Below are 20,667 nucleotides of genomic sequence, written 5' to 3'. Positions count from 1 at the left end.
CCAGCTTGTGTTCTCAGGCTATTTCATTTAAGAGGAGAAAAATATAATTTACGGGGGATATCGATTTTTGAAATAGGTAAAGCGAGAACAAATATAAAATACAAATGTATTACAGTTTTAGGAGTTAAATGGTGGAACAAGCTCAGTGATGAGCTGAAGACATGCACTTCTTTGGTAAGGTTTAAGAAAACATTGAAAGGTGAAATAATTGAAAATTATAAAATATAGTAAAAATTACTTTAATCCCATTGATTTTTGATTTTTAATTTTTTTTTTTTAACGTTGATGTTCCAGGCAATATAATCTTCAGTGAAGGTATAGGATAGGCAAATATAAGCTTTGGCTTCAGCTTATTCCTTTTTCGGTCATTCTTTTTCTTTTCTTTTGTGTGTAAATGTGCATTATTGTATACATATAACATGTACTGTAAAACTGATCACACAAAATGGTTGATTGATTTGATTGATTATATGACCAAAATAAACTTATTTCATTCATTCATTCTGTCATTCATTCAGTTCCTTGTTTTTTGTGGTGTTCAGTGCCAAATTATTCACTGAACACCACGTTGATAGGTTCAGGACCTAATCTTTGTATGTAGACTCACCCCCGCCCCTGTAATGGGACCCACCACCGTTGTGTCATCGGCTTATTACGGTGATTACGGTGTTCTCTGAGTGGGCCGGACTACAGTCGTGGGTGTGAAGGGAATACAGCAAAGGGCTCAGCACACAGCCCTGTGGAGAGCCGATGCTGAGTGTGCGGGGGGAGGAGAGATGGGGGCCAAGTTTTACTGTCTGAGGTCGGTTGGTCAGGAAGTCCTTAATCCAAAGACAGGTGGGTGAGGGGAAGCATAAGTCCAGCAGTTTGGTGATCAGGATGTCTGGAATGATGGTATTGAAGGCGGAGCTATAGTCAATGAAAAGCCTCTTGAAGCACTTCATGATAACAGGTGTGAGTGCTACTGGGCGATAGTCACTAAGGTTGTTTGTGGCAGCTTTCTTGGGTACTGGGATAATTGTGGCTGATTTAAGGCAGGGTGGGATGAGTGCCTGAGCCAAGAAGAGGTTGAAAAGGACGGTGATAATGAAGGAGAGCTGGTCAGCGCATGCTTTGAGCACCTTCCCGGGTACACCGTCTGGACCAGTCGCCTTCCTGGGGTTCACTGCCTTGAGCACCCGCCTGACCTCGTGCTCCTCAAGACTGAGTGTGGGGGGTCAGGGGGCTGGGGGGATTGGAAGGGCTGGGGGTGGTGTGGCTGTGACTGTTTGTGATGTCGAGCAAAAAAGCAGTTCAGCTCCTCTGCTAGCGATGCATCCCAGTCCCCGGTTGCTGCGTCACAGCCTTTGTAGTTGGTGATGTGCTGTATGCCCTGCCACATCTGCCGTGGGTTGTTGCTCGAGAGGTGGTCTTCGAATCCTCTCTTTATAGTCCGTGATCCTCTCTTTATAGTTCATCTTGGCTTCCCTGAGTCCTCTCTTCAGGTCAGCACGCGCGACGCTGTATAGAGTACTGTCACTTGACCTGAAGGCGGTGTCCCGGGTCTTTGTATAGAGTACTGTCACTTGACCTGAAGGCGGTGTCCCGGGTCTTGGTATAGAGTACTGTCACTTGACCTGAAGGCGGTGTCCCGGGTCTTTGTATAGAGTACTGTCACTTGACCTGAAGGCGGTGTCCCGGGTCTTGGTATAGAGTACTGTCACTTGACCTGAAGGCGGTGTCCCGGGTCTTGAGGAGCATGCGGACCTGGCTTGTCATTCAGGGTTTCTGTTTTGGGTAAACCTGAATGAGTGACATTGCTGATACAGTACTTTATGTAGGATAGTACGGACTGTGTGTGTTTGGGCAGGTTTTGGTCTTTGAAAACATCCCATGCAGTGTGTGCAAAGCAGTCTTGTAGCTGGGGGAGTGGATCTTCAGGCCAAGTTGTAACAGTCTTTATTATTGCTTTTGTCCTTGATCTGAGGGGGGTGTAGGCAGGGATGAGCATCAAGTAGAGGTGATCTGTCTGGCCTAGGTGGGGGAGGGGGATGGCTCTATATGCCTCTTTGATATTACAGTAAACATGGTCCAAAGTGTTTCCCCCTCTAGTAGGGCATTTAAAGGCATACTGAAATGAGATTTTCCTATTTAAACGGGGATAGCAGGTCCATTCTATGTGTCATACTTGATCATTTCGCAATATTGCCATATTTTTGCTGAAAGGATTTAGTATAGAACATCGACGATAAAGTTCGCAAATTTTGGTCGCTAATAAAAAAGCCTTGCCTTTACCGGAAGTAGCAGACGATGGGCGCGTAACGTCACTGGTTGTAGGGCTCCTATGGCGTCACATTAGTGTCAAAAATCCAAGCGCATAAAAACTGTTATTGCGCGCTGATTCTTCACTTTGCGCGCATGTGGTGCCTTAGCGCGCACGCGCGGTGCCATTTTGCCCGCGCGATTCGCCTTTTTGCCTATATGTGCGCGCTCCGTCTCGGTCTGGCATCTCTCCTCGCGCTCTCATGTTTGTTTTGGCACTTTGGGGGCGGGAATGGTTAGACAGCCCCTTCTTTCTGATTGGCTCTGAGCGCTGTCAGTCAATAGCAACGTGGCGGCCATCTTACCTCAGGCTGCTGGCCACGCCCAGTACATAGTTGTCAAGGAACATCTATCTATCTATCTATCTATAGATGTCAAGGAACATATACTATTTAAATAACCATAACTTGCTCAATTTTCAACTCATTTCCAAACGGTTTGATTTGTTATAAATGTCAGGTTTTCATGGGGCTATCATGGCTGAGCAAGTGAGTCTTACACTATTATCTCTCAGATTTAATTTGCCTAATGTATTGAGCTAGCTTTTTTTGTTGTTATTTTAAATACATATTTTTAACTCTGCCATCTACACTGAACAAAATGATGTTTTGGCCTTGTAATTGTTACCACGGGTATTCATTTAAATTTTACAAGGATTTATTATTTCACGTCTTTTACTTTAAAATGTCACCTTGTATTTAATGTCTTACTTGATGGTTGTTTGTAACTTTGTATCCTCACTTTTATATGTAAATTTGATCATTCACTCCAAGTAATATTTACTTAACTAATATATTGATTTTACAACCTAATACCAGAAATTAAGATGTACTTGGGTAATAGTAGTAAACCTCGCCACCTTGTGGCCACTCAGCGCATGCGTCAGAGGATCGTTTGCGCTTTTCCTCTCATGCCCAGGGGCACCAGGTGTTCACCGGAGGACAGAAGATGGCGTGGACAGTCATTTAACAAGAAAGTTCATGGATTTGGAGCCACATGGGTAGGTTATATGCTTAATTAACTTTGTACATCGCCTTTGCTTATCTGTTCAAGTCAGTGATGGAATATGGAATACTTAACGTTAGCATTAGCTAACCCGTTTAGCCTGCCAGCTAGCTAGTTAGCTAGCTAACAACTGCAAACTTGGCATTGAGGCACGCGGCTACTTTTTTGGATGTGTTTATGGTCGCAGAACAGGAGATTTTTATTTTTACTAAACCTTTAAGGCTTAGTATATACATATATATAGCTATTTCTTTGCTGCTGAGTCCGACAGCATTAGCATGGATATCTCCTGCTGTTTATTTATTAAATTTTTTTGGCGGCAGTCCAGCAGCGGTGTCCTCTTCCCGCCTCCCGAACCGCTTATACCACCACAAAGATGGGATATTCAGGTCCAGCCCTAGTAGACTCATGTTTATAATATATAACATGATCTGTGGCAAATATAAATGATAAATAAATGGGTTGTACTTGTATAGCGCTTTTCTACCTTCAGGGTACTCAAAGCGCTTTGACACTACTTCCACATTTACCCATTCACACACACATTCACACACTGATGGAGGGAGCTGCCATGCATGGCGCCAACCAGCACCCATCAGGAGCAAGGGTGAAGTGTCTTGCTCAGGACACAACGGACGTGACGAGGTTGGTTCTAGGTGGGATTTGAACCAGTGACCCTCGGGTTGCGCACGGCCACTGTTCCACTGCGCCACGGCGTGATGTCAGTGATATCTGCTCATAAACAGTTGTTGACATGCTGTTTTAAATTCAGAAAGTGTGAAGTGAAGTGAATTATATTTATATAGCGCTTTTCTCAAGTGACTCAAAGCGCTTTACATAGTGAAACCCAATATCTAAGTTACATTTAAACCAGTCTGGGTGGCACTGAGAGCAGGTGGGTAAAGTGTCTTGCCCAAGGACACAACGGCAGTGACTAGGATGGCGGAAGCGGGAATCGAACCTGCAACCCTTAAGTTGCTGGCACGGCCACTCTACCAACCGAGCTATGCCGTGCTATTGGTTTCAGTTTTGTGGTTATTGTGGGGGAAGGTGATTTCTTTTTTTTAATAACAAGTATTTTTTTAAACAAGTATTCCAATGAGAAAAAATGGCAAGTCTGAAACCGAATTGCAAAATTGCAGCAACAAGCACACCCTCTTCAGGACCTAAAAATATATCAATTGTAACATAAACCTGTCTGGGGGGATTCGTAATTTTGGAGCAAGGTTAATTTACTATACACCATCCGTGGTCATTTTAATGTCAAAAATATTTTAGGGGAACTTTCTGTGTCGTCAGTGTTCTTCAAATAAACATTTGCTTTAATTTCTCATATTGCAACACATGGTATTTTATTGATATGTCATAATATAATTTCTCAATATATTTCACAGAATATTGAAGGACGTTGACTCAGGAATTTGGTCTCAACAGCTTATGCAAGGTAAAATCAAATTAGTGCTGTTGAAGGTTTAAATTGAATTTTTTAATGACACCAATATGATTTAGTTACAGGGGCCTCAACATGAGATGGAGGTGAAGATGTGTAGTTTTGAATCAGACAAGCGAATAGGATGTTTAAAACACTATAGGCTTAAACATGGAAATGGTGGCCGCAGTCAGTCAGTCCCTTGTCTTCACCCTGATGGCCCTTGTTCATTCAAAACATTTAATGCCCTTATTATACCGGGGAGACTACAATATTAATTGTTCTAGCAAGGTGCGTGTCTTGATCAAGTTGTGTTTTTATCTTCTGTTTCTGATCAAAGAAGAGTTCAGTAGGATAACAACACTTCATCTGGAGCAAACCTTTTTGTCAAAACTGGACACACACACTCCCAAACTCCTGGGAGGCACAAAAATCAGACCGATGCTGGATTCACTTGGCCAGGTAAAGTTACAGGGACATTAATGTCATTTGTGTCAGTCATCTTGTGTTGGGCTCATACACACTGAGATAGCTATTATCATCTCTCTCTCTCTCTCTCTCTCTCTCTCTCTCTCTCTCTCTCTCTCTCTCTCTCTCTCTCTCTCTCTCTCTCTCTCTTTCTATCTATATCTATCTCTAGCGCTCTCTATCTCTCTACCTCTCTATATCTCTCGCTTTCTCTCTGTCTATCTCTCTCTCTTTCTCTCTCAAATTAAATAAATAAATATAAATTATCAATAAATGCGTTGTACTTGTATAGCGCTTTTCTACCTTAAAGGTACTCAAAGCGATTTGACACTACTTCCACATTTACCCATTCACACACTGATGGAGGGAGCTGCCATGCAAGGCGCTAACCAGCACCCATCAGGAGCAAAGGTGAAGTGTCTTGCTCAGGACACAACAGATGTGACGAAGTTGGTACCAGGTGGGGATTGAACCAGGGACCTTTGGGTTGCGCACAACCACTCTTCCACTGTGCTACGCCAATTTAATTACGTTGCCTTTTTACATGGCATAGTGAATTTTGTGTATCTGTTTGCCTATACATGTTCTTTGCAATAAATTTGCTTCTCTGTTTTATAGCAATATGTTGAAGGCAGAAGAGATCTCATCATACGTTGCCTAATGGAGTTCCTTGGAGAGTCGGGAGAGGAGCTAATCAAAGACTGTCAGGTACATTTTGAAAATTTGGGATTTTCTGATGATTATTCTCACCATAGTAAATGTATCTCTTCTCCAACCTAATACTATAACCTCTGTCCTTTGTGTAATAATGTATTTCCATAAAAGTCACATGTGCCACTATATATGAGGAAAAACATTTGTAATCAGATTAACAAATATTAAGCCATTAACTTAAATTGGCAATTAATTGCTAGGTGTCCCAATTTTTCAACTGGTTCTGTATCTAAAATGTTTGAAAAGCAAATGTTTTGAAAGTATGAAAATGGTATTTCAAACAACCTTCTGGATTTTTTAGACAATCTTGTTGAAAAAAATGATGGTTGCCTCAGTGACTGAAGTCTACACTGACAAATGAAAGTGCAAACCTGGGTTAACCCAGACAAAGATTAAATAAAATAAAATCAATTGTTTCCTAAATACTTCCCCAGCACTTAACCAATGCCGTGGTCTCTGTATGTGTAGGTTATATGAACTGGGTGTGTATAATATTGACTCCTGAGCACAGAATCACTTGTTATTCACAGGATGTAGGTGCCTCATTTCATCATGTCTTCAAGATCTTCGTCATCAGTGGAAATGCAGCACAGGAAGGCCACAATCCTGCCCATGTGTCAGTCATCGTCGAAGGAAGAGGTTCTGGATGACTGCAAAACCATGGCAAAGGCTTGCCTTCTGATCATGGGCTTAATCTACGCCATGAACTTGAGTTACCCACTGAAACTGAAATATACATTTGAAGTGTTTCAGAAGCTGTTTCTAGAGCTGGATGTTTTGAAAATGTCGCCCAAGGTACGGTCTTTGTGAAATAAACTTCTGCTGTGAGTGTTTCCACAGTGTACATATGCTGTTCTAGCATATAGCTGTTCTTTGGTGTGTGGAAGCAGTACATGACGCTTGTCAATGTAACTTGTTGAAAGATTTTGCTGTTGTGCTTAAAAGTTACAATTCAGGACATTTTATCGGGCCTTTTACCTGTAATTGTTCGCATTATTGTGAATGTTCTAAAACAAAAAATCACTGTTTTATAATGTTTTGTCTGGTAATGCTGCTGGAAAATGTAATAAAAGTGCTCTTGTTTGAAATTGTGTTATCATTTCATATTTGTAGAAGATGTGTTAAGATAATTTGATTTAATTAACAGTAGGCCATGTTAAAAAGACAACACATTCATATTACAATAGTGGTGTAGGTGGGAGCTTAAATATTATGTAAATATTACTTAAATATTGCTCCGAATAAAGTAAAGAAAAACTAGTTAAATTATCCTGAAAATCGAGCATTTTTTTAAGGGTTTTGTAACTAGATACAAAGGTAGTTTTAAGTAAAATTTACTATCAAAGAGAGTAAATTTTGTCTCTAAGAAAGAAAAGCTCTAGTAATGTTTACTTGAGTTTTTTTTACTAAAAACTAATATTGCTGGCAAGTAAACTTTACTTGACTACTTCCTGAGTAAAAGTTACAAAGAATTTCTGTGTGGAAATTGTTACCTAGCTTTTTTTAAGTAAATGGCACTCCAATTTTTTTTCAGTGTATACTGATCTTGACTGATGTCTAATTTTCCATAGTTTGAGTTGTTTGCAGAAGCGTAAATACTTTTTATAGTAATATTAAAACCATATTACTTAATTGTAGTGATAAACTGTCATTCATTATTCTACTAAAATAGTAATTGCAATCATAACATCAATAATTAGGCCCATATGCTAATCATGTGGTCCTGATATGAAGTACGCATAGATAAGTGGGTTCGGGTAGACTGGTGTAAACTTAAAGTAGATAGAGGAAAGAAAATTAATAGTCCCCCATTGTGGCATACATTCAATATTTACATATACAAATATTAGATAAAAAAAATGTTTTTTAAAACAGACAAGAGAGGAAAGAAAACATATTTGAAAATATAATTTCCATCATTGACTGACATCTGTGGACTGGCTGTATGTGTATGAAAAGAGATTGATCTTAAAACTTCATTAACTATGTGATGTTCTCTCAACAGATGAGACATTTCCTTTTTCAAAGACTTTTGGATAAAATTCAATTGGCATTTTCCACAACTCCACTAAATTTGGACTTTTTAGAATTTGTTTGTCGACAAGAGCTGTATTATGTTGATACATATTGACGATGACCCGCCCTGCTATACTTCTGATTGGCCCTGAGCGATTTTCGCCTGACCAATCATAAAGGAGGGGCTGTGTAAGAATAACCGCCCACAAAGTGCCAAAACGAAGACGGCGCGCGCGCACATAGGCACCGCGCGCACGCAAAAAGGCGCCACGCTTGCGCACAGACACCTCGCGCACGCAAAAAGGCGCCGCGCGTGCGCACAAAGACACCTCGCGCACGCAAAAAGGCGCCGCGCGCGCGCAATAGGGTGTCACGCGCGCGCACGAAGTGGAGAATCAGCGCGCGTTAACAGTTTTTATGCGCTTGGATTTTTGGCACTAATGTGACGCCATAGGCTCCTCACATCCTCACATTGTTTATAATGTGAGCCTCCAGCAGCGAGAGATATTCGGACCGAGAAAGCGACAATTTCCCTTTTAATTTGAGCGAGGATTAAAGATTCGTGGATGAGGAAATTTAGAGTGACGGACTAAAAAAATTTTTAAAAATTTGAAAAAAAAGGTGATTGCAGTGAGAGCGATTCAGATGTTTTTAGACACATTTACTAGGATAATTCTGGGAAATCCCTTATCTGCCTATTGTGTTGCTAGTCTTTTAGGGAGTTAAATAGTACCTGATAGTCGGAGCGGTGTGCCCACGGGTGTGTTGACTCCAGAGTCTCTGAGGGAAGTCACGAAGCTGCAGCAGGACAGAAGCTCCGCTGATCTCCGTTAAGAGGCGACTTATTACCACATTTTTCTCACCGAAAACTGCCGGTTGACATGTAGTCAGGATCCATGTTTGCTTGACCGCTCTGATCCATAGTAAAGCTTCACCTCCGAGAATTTTAAACAAGGAAACACCGTGTGTTTGTGTGGTTAAAGGCTAAAGCTTCCCACCTCTATCTTTCTACTTTGACTTCTCCATTATTAATTGAACAAACTGCAAAAGATTCAGCAACACAGATGTCCAAAATATTGTGTAGTTATGTGTTGAAAAGAAACAACTTTTAGCCGTAAGTGGTGTTGGGCTAATATGTCCCCTCAAACCAATAACGTCACAAACACGCGTCATCATACGCGTCATCATTCCGCGACGTTTTCAAAAGGAAACTCAGCGGGAAATTTAAAATTGTAATTTAGTAAACTAAATGTAATATGTTAATATTTAATCATTGATATATAAACTATCAGACTGTGTGGTCGGTAGTACTGTAGTGGGTTTCAATAGGTTTTTAACAAACTGGTACAATTTTGGTAGTAATGTTTTCAGATTTGTTTTGTTAAAATCTCCAGCAATAATGTGAGCACCAAAACCGTAGAGTGCTCCTGTTGTTCAGATGAACTTGGACCACTATAAAGACAATGGGCAGGTCCTTGCATTGACATTTTGACCTTGGAGTCCAAACTTGTGATTTATACAACTTAGATGCTCCTCAAGGCACCCCTTTAAGTCCTCTCTTTTTTTTTGGTAACGTGATTCATGTACAGTCGTGGTCAAAAGTTTATATACGCTTGTAAAGAACATAATGTCATGGCTGTCTTGAGCTTCCAATCGTTTCTGCAATTTATTTTTTTGTGATTGAGAGATTGGAGCACATACTTGTTGGTCACATTCATGACGTTTGGTTCTTTTATGAATTTATTATGGGTCTACTGAAAATGTGACCAAATCTGCTGGGTCAAAAGTATACATACAGCAATGTTAATATTTGCTTACATGTCCCTTGGCAAGTTTCACTGCAATAAAGTGCTTTTGCTAGCCATCCACAAGCTTCTACTGGAATTTTTGACCACTCCTCTTTACAAAATTGGTGCAGTTCGGCTAAATGTGTTGGTTTTCTGACATTGACTTGTTTCTTCAACATTGTTCACAGGTTTAAATCAGGACTTTGGAACAGCAAACTGCGCCCAAGACCCAATCTCCGGCCTGATGATTTTAAGTTGTCCTGAAGAATTTGGAGGTAATCCTCCTTCTTCATTGGTCCATTTACTCTCTGTAAAGCACCAGTTCCATTGGGCATAGAGCATAATACTCCCACCACCATGCTTGACTTTAGGGATGGTGTTCCTGGGATTAATGGCCCCACTTTTTTCCTCCAAACATATTGCTGGGTATTGTGGCCAAAAAGCTAAATTTTTGTTTCATCTGACATCACACGGACAAAGATAAGACCTTCTGGAGGAAATTGAGCTCTTTGGCTTTTCAGTAGAGCCATAATAAATTCATAAAAGAACCAAACTTCATGAATGGTTTTTGTGACCAACAAGTATGTGCTCCAATCACTCGATCACAAAAAAATAAGAGTTGTAGAAATTATTGGAAACTCAAGACAGCCATGACATTATGTTCTTTACAAGTGTATGTAATAGAGATGCGCGGATAGGCAATTATATCATCCGCAACCGCATCACTAAAGTCGTCATCCACCCAAACCAACATTTCATCAGAACCGCAACCGCCCGCCCTTTGTTATATATCCGAAGTCTGACCCGTGCTACAAAGTAAAGAAGGCAATGGGAGCCGCTAACGTTCTCGCAAATACCCGATCATTTAGATAACGGGAATAAGGGCGTGCTGTGTAGCCAGTGCCTTTGACACCTTTAACAACATGTATGAACTGTTTGCCAGTCCAGCAACATGCTGTATGCAGCTTACGCAAACACACGTACAAGATTGAAAGGCATACTGGGTGATATAGAGTACACTAATGGTTGTGATATAAACAATTTTAACACTCTTACTAATATGCTCCACACTATGAAGCCACACCAAACAAGAATGTGGGGGGGTGTTTGCTGCTAGTGGGGTGTATAATATAGTCAGGATTTGTCATGGATGCAAAGGATTCTGGGTATTTGTTGTGTTGCGTTTATGTTGTGTTACTGTGAGGATGTTCTCCCGAAATGTGTTTGTCATTCTTGTTTGGTGTGGCTTCACAGCGTGGCGCATATTAGTAAGAGTGTTAAAATTGTTTATATCACAACCAGTAGTGCACTTTGTATCACCCAGTATGCCTTGCAGTCGTGTGCGTGTGTCAGTGGAAGCCACACACAACATATTGCTGGACTTGTAAGTAAATTGTACATGTTGTAGAAGGATTTAAAGTCAAAGTCTTCATAGCACACCCTAATACTTATTAACTGGGTGACTGCCGGCAGACATACTTGATAATGTTTACGTCAACTAATGTCTTCTTCGCTTTGTGACACGGGTCCTAAATGGCTCTTTGAACGGTAAAAATTACCGATCTCTGAACCATGTATATCAGATATTTCCAAATGGTTCAACCCCCACCCGCCCGAATCTATTTAAAATCAATTTTTTCGTCATAACACCCGCCCGACCCGCGGATCTCCGGATACTACGTAAAGTTCTGACCACGACTGTAAGTAACTAATGTGTTGCTGTCACTTGTTTAGGTCAGATGAAATCCGTAGTCGTTTGTTCAGGTTATAAGTGGTGTTCCTCAAGGTTCCCCTTTAGGGACGGCGTGGCGCAGTGGAAGAGTGGCCGTGCGCAACCCAAGGGTCCTGAGCAAGACACTTCACCCTTGCTCCTGATGGGTGCTGGTTAGCGCCTTGCAAGGCAGCTCCCTCCATCAGTGTGTGAATGTGTGTGTGAATGGGTAAATGTGGAAGTAGTGTCAAAGCGCTTTGAGTACCTTGAAGGTAGAAAAGCGCTATACAAGTACAACCCATTTATCATTTAGGTCCTCTCTTTTTCATCATTGGGAGTACTCAGTTCCAAAAATTTGCGAGAGACTCACATTTTTGCAGCAGATTCTGATTGGAAAACACCAGAGTGCTCTTTTTTTTTTTTTTTTTTTGCAGAAAGTCCTTAAAAAAGGTCCTGTAGCTATGACAAAAAAAGACTAAAATCAAATGTCCACTGTAAAAGACGCTGTTTCTCCGTTTTTTTAACTGTCCTTAGATTTCTGGAAATTGGGCCCCCAAAACAATAAAGTTGAATATCATGCTGCAGATTCAGTGTAAATTTACATTTCCTAACTTAGCTTTGAAGCATCATACTATAAAACATAATTTCACTACGTTATTATGGTGGTCCCGATACCAATACTTTGACACCGTTACCAAAATGTATTTCAAAACTTTTCGATACTTTTCTAAATAAAGGGGACCATAAAAAATGGCATGATTGGCTTTAATTTAACAAAAAAATCTCACGCTAAATTAAACATATGTTTTTTTTGTTGCAATAAAAGTACAATTTTGTCTTTAAAATAAAAATAGTGAACAAACAAAGGTTCCTAATTTGGGTGCTGACATATGCAGTAACATATTGTGTCATTTATCATTCTATTATTTTGTCAAAATTATAAAGGACAAGCTGTAAAAATTGATTATTAATCTACTTCATTTACTGTTAATATCTGGTGTTTATCTGTTTCAACATGTTCTATCTAAACTTCTGTTAAAATGTAATAATCACTTATTCTTCTGTTGGTTGGAAAATGTACATTAGTTTTGAATGATACCACAAATTTAGGTATCAATCCGATACCAAGTAGTATCTGGATCATACATTGGTCATCTTCAAAGTCCTCATGTGTCCAGGGACATATTTCCTGAGTTTATACACATAATATGAATTTAGACAAAAATGAAAAAACATCAATGTTTTCATAGTAGTATCGACTAGATACACTCTTGTACTTGGTATCATTACAGTGGATGTCAGGTGTAGATCCACCCATTGCATTTGTTTACATTCAGGAGCACTATCTTTTATTAGCACTGACGCCAGTGAGCTATTGTATCCTCCTACGGTGTGTAGTAAAGCATGTTTAGCTATTCCTAGTCCTGCAGGGATGGTACTTGTAAGAAACATACTTTCTTTGTCGCCATGGAGGCGAGGATTAGTGATTTAGAAGTAGCTAAAACACTGTGATGTTTTAAAGCACCTTTTGCTGTTATAGCTTCAACTTTAAAGTTAGTTTTCAAGCCCAAATGCGTCCATTCTCCCTTTTCTGTCTACACACTGTGTCTGCGTGTAAGTACTCTTTAATTGTGCGCTGCCGAACATGCTCCTCTGCTCGTTAAGCCTGCAATGTCACAACGTGATGACGGCGTGCTGTCATGCCCGTTAAATATAAAGGGGAACTGCACACAACGCTAAATAATACAACATGAGCATTGTTCAGGATTACAGAACTAAAACATATGCTTATAGGTTGCCAAGGCAACGCAAGTTAAAGAACAATACTGGATAAACAATGTGCAGTGCTGCCTAGGGAGTTCAATAAAGATGAAAAAACATGATTGTTCAATTAAGATTTACACAATTTTTTAGACTTAAAAACTACATTTTTGGTAAAAACAAATAAAGGTATATTTAGTGATGGCACTATATGAGTCCCCTTATTTCAACGTACCGTTGGCCGTGTGTGCGTCTTCGTTCGCCCTGAGAGTCCTGCACCACCGTGGAACCATTGCAGGCAAAAGAGCTCGTTTCCTTGGTTGTGTTCCTCACGGCCGTGTTAAAGGCGTCCGAGTACAAAAGTCGTCCCACCTCCTCCTGAATGTTGCTCATGTACTTCCGGCCAAACGCCACCCAGGCTACACAGCAGAAGAAGCTGTATAGGCACTGAAAAAAGACAAGTTTTTGTTTTTACACTGGGGAATTGAGTAGATTTAATCCACTGTGATGACTTTTGAATGATAGAAATATATGTTTGAATTCCAGTGAAAGAGCAGTACACCAGTATTGTTTCAGCTGCTTGTCAAACTTTTTGTTACGTACGGCGGGGTAAGGAGATGACACCACAGCAGGGATCAGTTCAATAGGTTTATTGATACTGGTGAATAGTTGGGATGTGTATGCTACCCGACGTGAATGGTGCAAGACGATGTGTAGAATTAACAATGTAAATGTTACCAGAGTTTGTTGTATGTGCGTATTGGATGAATCCTTTGTCAGACCAAAGGGGTAAGTAAGGCAAGAAGGCAGTCTGTGGGCAAGTGAGAGGTCGGGAGCTGGAAAGAGGCGACGAGGTCCGTGTCCAAGGACGAGGATCGAGGGAGGTGTCCCAAGGTCGAGGATCAAGGTAGACAGTCCAAAATCCGGTGGGAAGTCGAGGCACACAGCTTCATCAGCGTCTACTATGAATTGATTAACGTGGACCCCGACTTAAACAAGTTGAAAAACCATTTAGTGGTCAATTGTACGGAATATTTATTGTACTGTGCAATCTACTAATAAAAGTCTAAAAGTAACCGGATTAGCTTATTCTGGGATGTTTGGAGTCTAGATTTGAGGGATTTGGGGGTGCTGGGGTACCAGGAGGTGCAAGCGTAATCGAAGAAGGGTTGAATGAGAGTTCCCGCTAGAATCCTCAAGGTGCTTTTGTTGACCAGAGAGGAGATTCTGTAGAGGAATCTCATTCTTTGGTTGACCTTTTTGATCACCTTGGTTGCCATTTTATCACAGGAAAGATTAGCCTCTAGAATGGAACCTAGGTAGGTGATCTCATCCTTCCTGGTGATAACAATGTCACCCACTTTTATAGTGAAGTCACTGACCTTTTAAGTTTGATATGGGACCCAAATAGGATGGATTCCGTTTTACCTAAGTGTATGGATAGCTTGTTGTCAGCGAGCCAGGTGCAAATATTGAGGAGTTCAGCACTGAGGATTTGTTCCACCTGTGACTTGTCCTTGCCGGATACCAGCAGGGCCGAGTCATCCGCATACAGGAACAATTCACAGTGGCATGCTGATGGCATGTCATTCACGTATATTAGGAACAGTAAAGGTCCTAGTATACTGCCTTTGGAGGACTCCACAGCTTACTGAGAGGGGAGGGGACATGGTGCCGTTCACCTCTACCACCTGTTTCCTCCCCTCCAAGTAAGATTGCATCCAGCTCGATGAGGTTTCGTCGAATCCGATTGCTCGGAGCTTATCCAACAGTATAGCGTGGTTAACGGTGTCAAAGGCCTTCTGAATGTCCAGCATGACCATGCCGCAGTATTTGCCCGCGTCCACCTCATGTTTGATGTGGTCGGTCAGATAGAGAAGGCATGTGTCAGTGGAGTGGTTAGTTCTGAAGCCGGATTGGAATTTGTACATTAGTTTATTAGTAGCAAGGTATCTATCAACCTGTTCATAAACTATTTTCTCCATTACTTTCGAAATGGAACTGAGAATAGAAACAGGTCGGTAGTTACCAGGTTCTAATTTGCTTCCTTTTTTAGAAAGGGGGGTTACTCTTGCTATCTTGAAATCCTTGGGTACTTGGCCTTGTTTGATTGAGAGGTTTATTATATGAGTGATTATTGGGGCAATGGTGGTGGCAGAGTCCATGAGGAATCTGGAGGGGATGTTGAGTAGGACTGTTCTGTTTCAAAATCTGACACAAGGTTAGTTGTTCTCTGAGTAATTTTACTTGATCGAGCCCTTTCTAACGTCAGAAGGGAACATTTTTCAGAGTCCCAATAGTAAGGAATATTTTTTTAAATAAATCCTGACTCCAGATGCATAATGTAATGACGTGTTCCTTATCCAGTTTCTGAAAGTTTCATCCAAATCCACAGATAACCTTTTTGAGTTAAGTTGTTACCTAGCAGATAGATAAATAAACCTCATAATTTCCAGTCAGAGGTAATTAATCAAAGGATAAGTGAAATTGCCCAATCTGTGTGGGTTTGTTTTGATCGCCTGTTGCTTCCAAAGAGGCTGCAAAAGGGTTCACATGGGGGGGATTTTCTTCTATGCCTGGGTGCAATGAACGGACTGGACTTCTTTGTCTCTGTGGGTGGAGGCAAGGCCGCTAGCATACACACACACATTGAATTTGTAATGTAAACATAAGGTCACGTTGTAGAAATGATCAGGATCTGTGTGAAAAATGCTGAACGAACAATTTTAGTGCAGATTTGGACATTTCATTGGCTGTAATCTCAAACATTTGCTCAGTGAATGAAAAGCATGTGTGAGTTGAAATGCATAATGAAAACTTTTATAGTTTGCACCAGCTTGTTCTTTTTGCATTCTTTTACACAATTTACAATCTCGTTACAATCTCTCAGCCCAATGTTTACTTTTTCCACCAATTCTCCTGACAAGTAATTTGTTTTTTCATTATGTAGCAACACGTTCTCACGTGAATTTGGCATAAGAAGTCAGCCTCAACTTCTCTTCCTCTGTTCTCAAAAGGTCACAAACTGTTATTCCTGTCCAACAGAAGGCAATAAGCTGGCACAGCTGACATGGCATTGCCCTCCCTGAGCACCCACCTGTCTAAATGTTTGTCTGATCTTGAATGGGATTGTGCTGAAAATTTTAATTTTCCTGAAGGAACTCTCCTGAAGGAATAAATAAAGTACTATCTAATGTAATCTAAATACCCAAGAGAACCTGTCAAAGCACAGTACCTACAGTCATGGTCAAGAGTTTACATACAATTAACCGGTACTTGCCTCACCTTTTCTCCTCCATACATATTGCTGGGTATTGTGGCCAAACAGCTCAATTTTTCTTTCATCTGACATCACATGGACAAATATAAGACCTTCTGGAGGAAAGTTCTATGGTCAAATGAAACAAAAATGTAGCTGTTTGGCCACAATACCCAGAGGACAAAAGGTGAGGCCTTTAATCCTAAGTACACCATCCTACTGTAAAGCATGTTGGTGGTATATTTGTATATATATATATATATATATATATATATATATATATATATATATATATATATATATATATATATATATATATATATATATATATATATATATATATATATATATTTATATTTATAATTTTCCTGAAGGAACATTATAATTTTCCTGAAGGAACTCTCCTGAAGGAATCAATAAAGTACTATCTATCTATCTATCTGGTAGTATTATGCTCTGGGCCTGATTTGCTGCCAATAGAACTGGTGCTTTGAAGAGAGTAAATGGGACAATGAAAAAAACAGGATTACCTCCAAATTATTCAGGACCAGCTAAAATCATCGACCCGGAGGTTGGGTGTTTGGTGCAGTTGGGTGTTCCAACAGGACAATGACCCCAAACCCACGTCAAAAGTGTTAAAAGAATGGCTAAATCCGGCTAGAACTAAGGTTTTAGAATGGCCTTCCCAAAGTCCTGACTTAAACTTGTGGACAATAATGAAGAAACAAGTCCATGTCAGAAAACCAACACATTTTGTTGAACTGCACCAATTTTTGTCAAGAGGAGTGATCAAAAATAATAATAATAATAATGATGGATTAGATTTATATCGCGCTTTCCTATTACTACATACTCAAAGCGCTCACAGAGAAGTGGGAACCCATCATTCATTCACACCTGGTGGTGGTAAGCTACATCTGTAGCCGCAGCTGCCCTGGGGTAGACTGACGGAAGCGTGGCTGCCAGTTTGCGCCTACAGCCCCTCCGACCACCACCAGTCATTCATTCATCATTCATTCACCAGTGTGAGCGGCACCGGGGGCAAGGGTGAAGTGTCCTGCCCAAGGACACAACGGCAGCGATTTGGATGTCAATAGGTGGGAAGTGAACCTGCAACCCTCAGGTTTCTGGCACAGCCGCTCTACCCACTACGCCATGCCGCCCAAAATTCAAACAGAAGCTTGCCAGAAGCTTGTGGACGGCTACCAAAAGCGCCTTATTGCAGTGAAACTTGCCAAGGGACATGTAAGCAAATATTAACATTTCTGTATGTATACTTTTGACCCAGCAGATTTGGTCACATTTTTTAGTAGACCCATAATAAAATTCATTAAAGAACCAAACCTCGTGAATGTTTTTTGTGACCAACAAGTATGTGCTCCAATCACTCTATCACAAAAAAATAAGAGTTGTAGAAATGATTGGACACCCAAAACAGCCATGACATTATGTTCTTTACAAGTGTATGTAAACTTTTGACCACGACTGTATGTGAGGTCAGCATATTTTTCATGTTTTTAGCCGAAATGTACTTTTATTTTTTGTATATGTATACAGTGCAGTAGTTGACTAAGTCTTCATGTCCACTACGACCTCAAGTCCAATAAGTCTTAATGTCTGCCAGGTTTTCATGTCCAATGCCTCTCTCAGATCAAGTCTGAAGGTCTTCCAAAGGTTGGAATTGAAAGTCTCTCTGATGGAAACTCTGCCACAATCTTAGTGATCAATTTTACTGACTCAATCTCAGTTAGGTCGATTGGTAACTCAATGTTATGTTTTAACGCTGTGAATAGTTATCTCAATAAGCGGAATGCTGGCCTCAAATGACCCTGGCTCACGCAGTATGTAACACTGCTGGCTTTCAACAAGCTGTACTAGGTTCAAATCCCGGTCAGATTCAAATGTCAAGCAATTTCAGTCAGTATTTTATGTCACCTCTACGGTAGTTTACTGAGACAGGGTTACTAGAATCATGTCTTGATTGTCAATAATAGGTACTGGGTTCGAATCCCAGTCAAGTTGATTAGTAACTTATAAAGCTACGGCTATATAGCATCAGCATGATATTCATTGGGGGCGTTTCAACTACCCTACACAAAGTAATGTTATGTGGTATTTGGTTAATAACCATATAGTAAATGGTAAAGATAATAATAATAAAACATAGTCACTGATAACACCTCAGGTTCCAGAGGTGGGTGGGAGTAGAAAGTTAATAATTGAGGGCGTTGACCAATGAGCTCTCCTGGGTATGACAATTGGAATAGGTTCATTGTAATTGGATAATTAAAACAAGCCCTGTGATGAGGTGGCGACTTGTCCAGGGTGTACACCGCTTTCCGCCAGAAGGCAGCTGAGATAGGCTCCAGCAACCCGCCGTGACCGCATAAGGGACAAGCAGTAGGACATGGATGGATGGATGGATAATTAAAACAAATAGTTTATTAAAATGTAATTATGATAATGATCTTCATGTTAACATTATATGAGGGAGATTTTAGAATAAACCCCCTGTGATGAGGTAGCGACTTGTCCAGAGTGTACACCGCCTTCCGCTCGAATGCAGCTGAGATAGGCTCCAGCACTACCGGCAAACCCAAAAGGGACAAGCGGTAGAAAATGGGTGGATGGATAAATATTTTACATATATTAGCCGTACCGGACTAAAAGCCACAGATATATACCAGTATGAAGGAACGTTGTCGATGTTTATTTACATACCTGTTTTTCAAACAGTGCCTGTACCACGGAAGTAAAAAGGCTAACAAAACAGAAATCATGGACCCATTAGCTGTGGAAGTTAGCTCTCCAAATAGCTAAACAGACTCAATAACGCCACGGTGACATTCTGGTGAATTTACAAAAGTTTAAACAAAACAAATTGAACGCCATTGTAAGTTGATAACACTGACACAGACATTTATAAACCTGTTAGCCTATTCGCTAATGCTAACAACGCTGGCTTGATTACATTACAATAGCACATACAAATATGCATGAAAACACACCTAGAAACATCACACATGGGACAGTTACGTAAAATTGGTTTAGTTATATTGTAAAACTTACAAACATTGCTTGGAGTGACGAGTGAAAAATTATTTCAAGCAAAAACGCTGTCAATAAATACTCCCAGTTCAAGGAACGAGCCAGGAAGTACTTTTTCAACCCGCACCATAGCACAAACAACATAACACCTTTTCAATGTCTTTGTCGGTGTAATATGAAAAAAAAAAGTTTAATACCAAACAATATGGCAGTTAGCGTAGAACAGGGGTCGGCAACCCGCGGCCCCGGAGCCGCATGCGGCTCTTTGACCACTCTGATGTGGCTCAGCTGCACAATCGCCAACCCCTCCCCCGATTGTTACGGGGGGATTCCGGTTCTCGAAACCTCTTCCGGATATCACCCGGGGTCAACATTCTTCGATTTTCACTCGGACAACAATATTGAGGGCGTGCCGTGAAGCCTTTACTTTTAGCGCCCTCTACATTTTGACACGTTTCACAAAATAAAGAAGACAATGGGAGCCGGAACCGTTCTCCCGAATAACCGCTGGTGGTCACCCATATAACAGTAATAAGGGCGTGCCATGAAGCCATTGCCTTTAAAGCCTTTTACAACATGTACAGACATCTTGCCAGTCCAGCAACATGTTGTATGTGGCTTCCGCAGATACACGTACACGACTGCAAGGCATACTGGGTGACACAGAGTACACTGAAGGTTGTGATATAAACAAATTTAACACTCTTACTAATATGCTCCACACTGTGAACCCACACCAAACAAGAATGACAAACACATTTCGGGACAACATAAACGCAACACAACAAATACCCAGAATCCTTTGCATCCATGACTATTCCTGACTATATTATACACCCCCGCCCACCTCAACCGACGCACGGAAGGTGGGGGGAAAGCAGGTTTTGGTGCTAGCGGGGTGTATAATCTAGCCTGAAAGAGTCATGGATGAATAGCATTCTGGGTAATTGTTTTGTTGCGTTTATAATGTGTTACAGTGCGGATGTTCTCCAGAAATGTGTTTGTCATTTTTGTTTGGTGTGGGTTCACAGTGTGGTGCATATTAGTAAGAGTGTTAAAATTGTTTATATCACAACCTTCAGTGTACTTTGTGTCACCCAGTATGCTTTGCAGTCGTGTACGTGTATCTGCAAAAGCCACATACAACATGTTACTGGACTGGCAAGCT

General features: G+C 40.7%; 1 protein-coding gene across 1 annotated transcript in view; it reads right to left on the bottom strand.

Annotated features, from left to right (window-relative positions):
* Positions 1-20,667, bottom strand: part of LOC133539454 (protein phosphatase 1 regulatory subunit 36) — a 57,540-nt gene that overhangs the window by 14,146 nt on the left and 22,727 nt on the right. The window contains exon 9 of the mRNA XM_061881452.1: positions 13,428-13,639. Coding sequence (XP_061737436.1) covers positions 13,428-13,639 — 212 coding nt within the window. The remainder of the gene's footprint in view (positions 1-13,427; positions 13,640-20,667) is intronic.

This window comes from Nerophis ophidion, linkage group LG21 (assembly GCF_033978795.1).
Source record: "Nerophis ophidion isolate RoL-2023_Sa linkage group LG21, RoL_Noph_v1.0, whole genome shotgun sequence".
Taxonomy (NCBI): Eukaryota; Metazoa; Chordata; class Actinopteri; order Syngnathiformes; family Syngnathidae; genus Nerophis; species Nerophis ophidion.
This window is presented reverse-complemented; position numbering and strand designations above follow the sequence as displayed.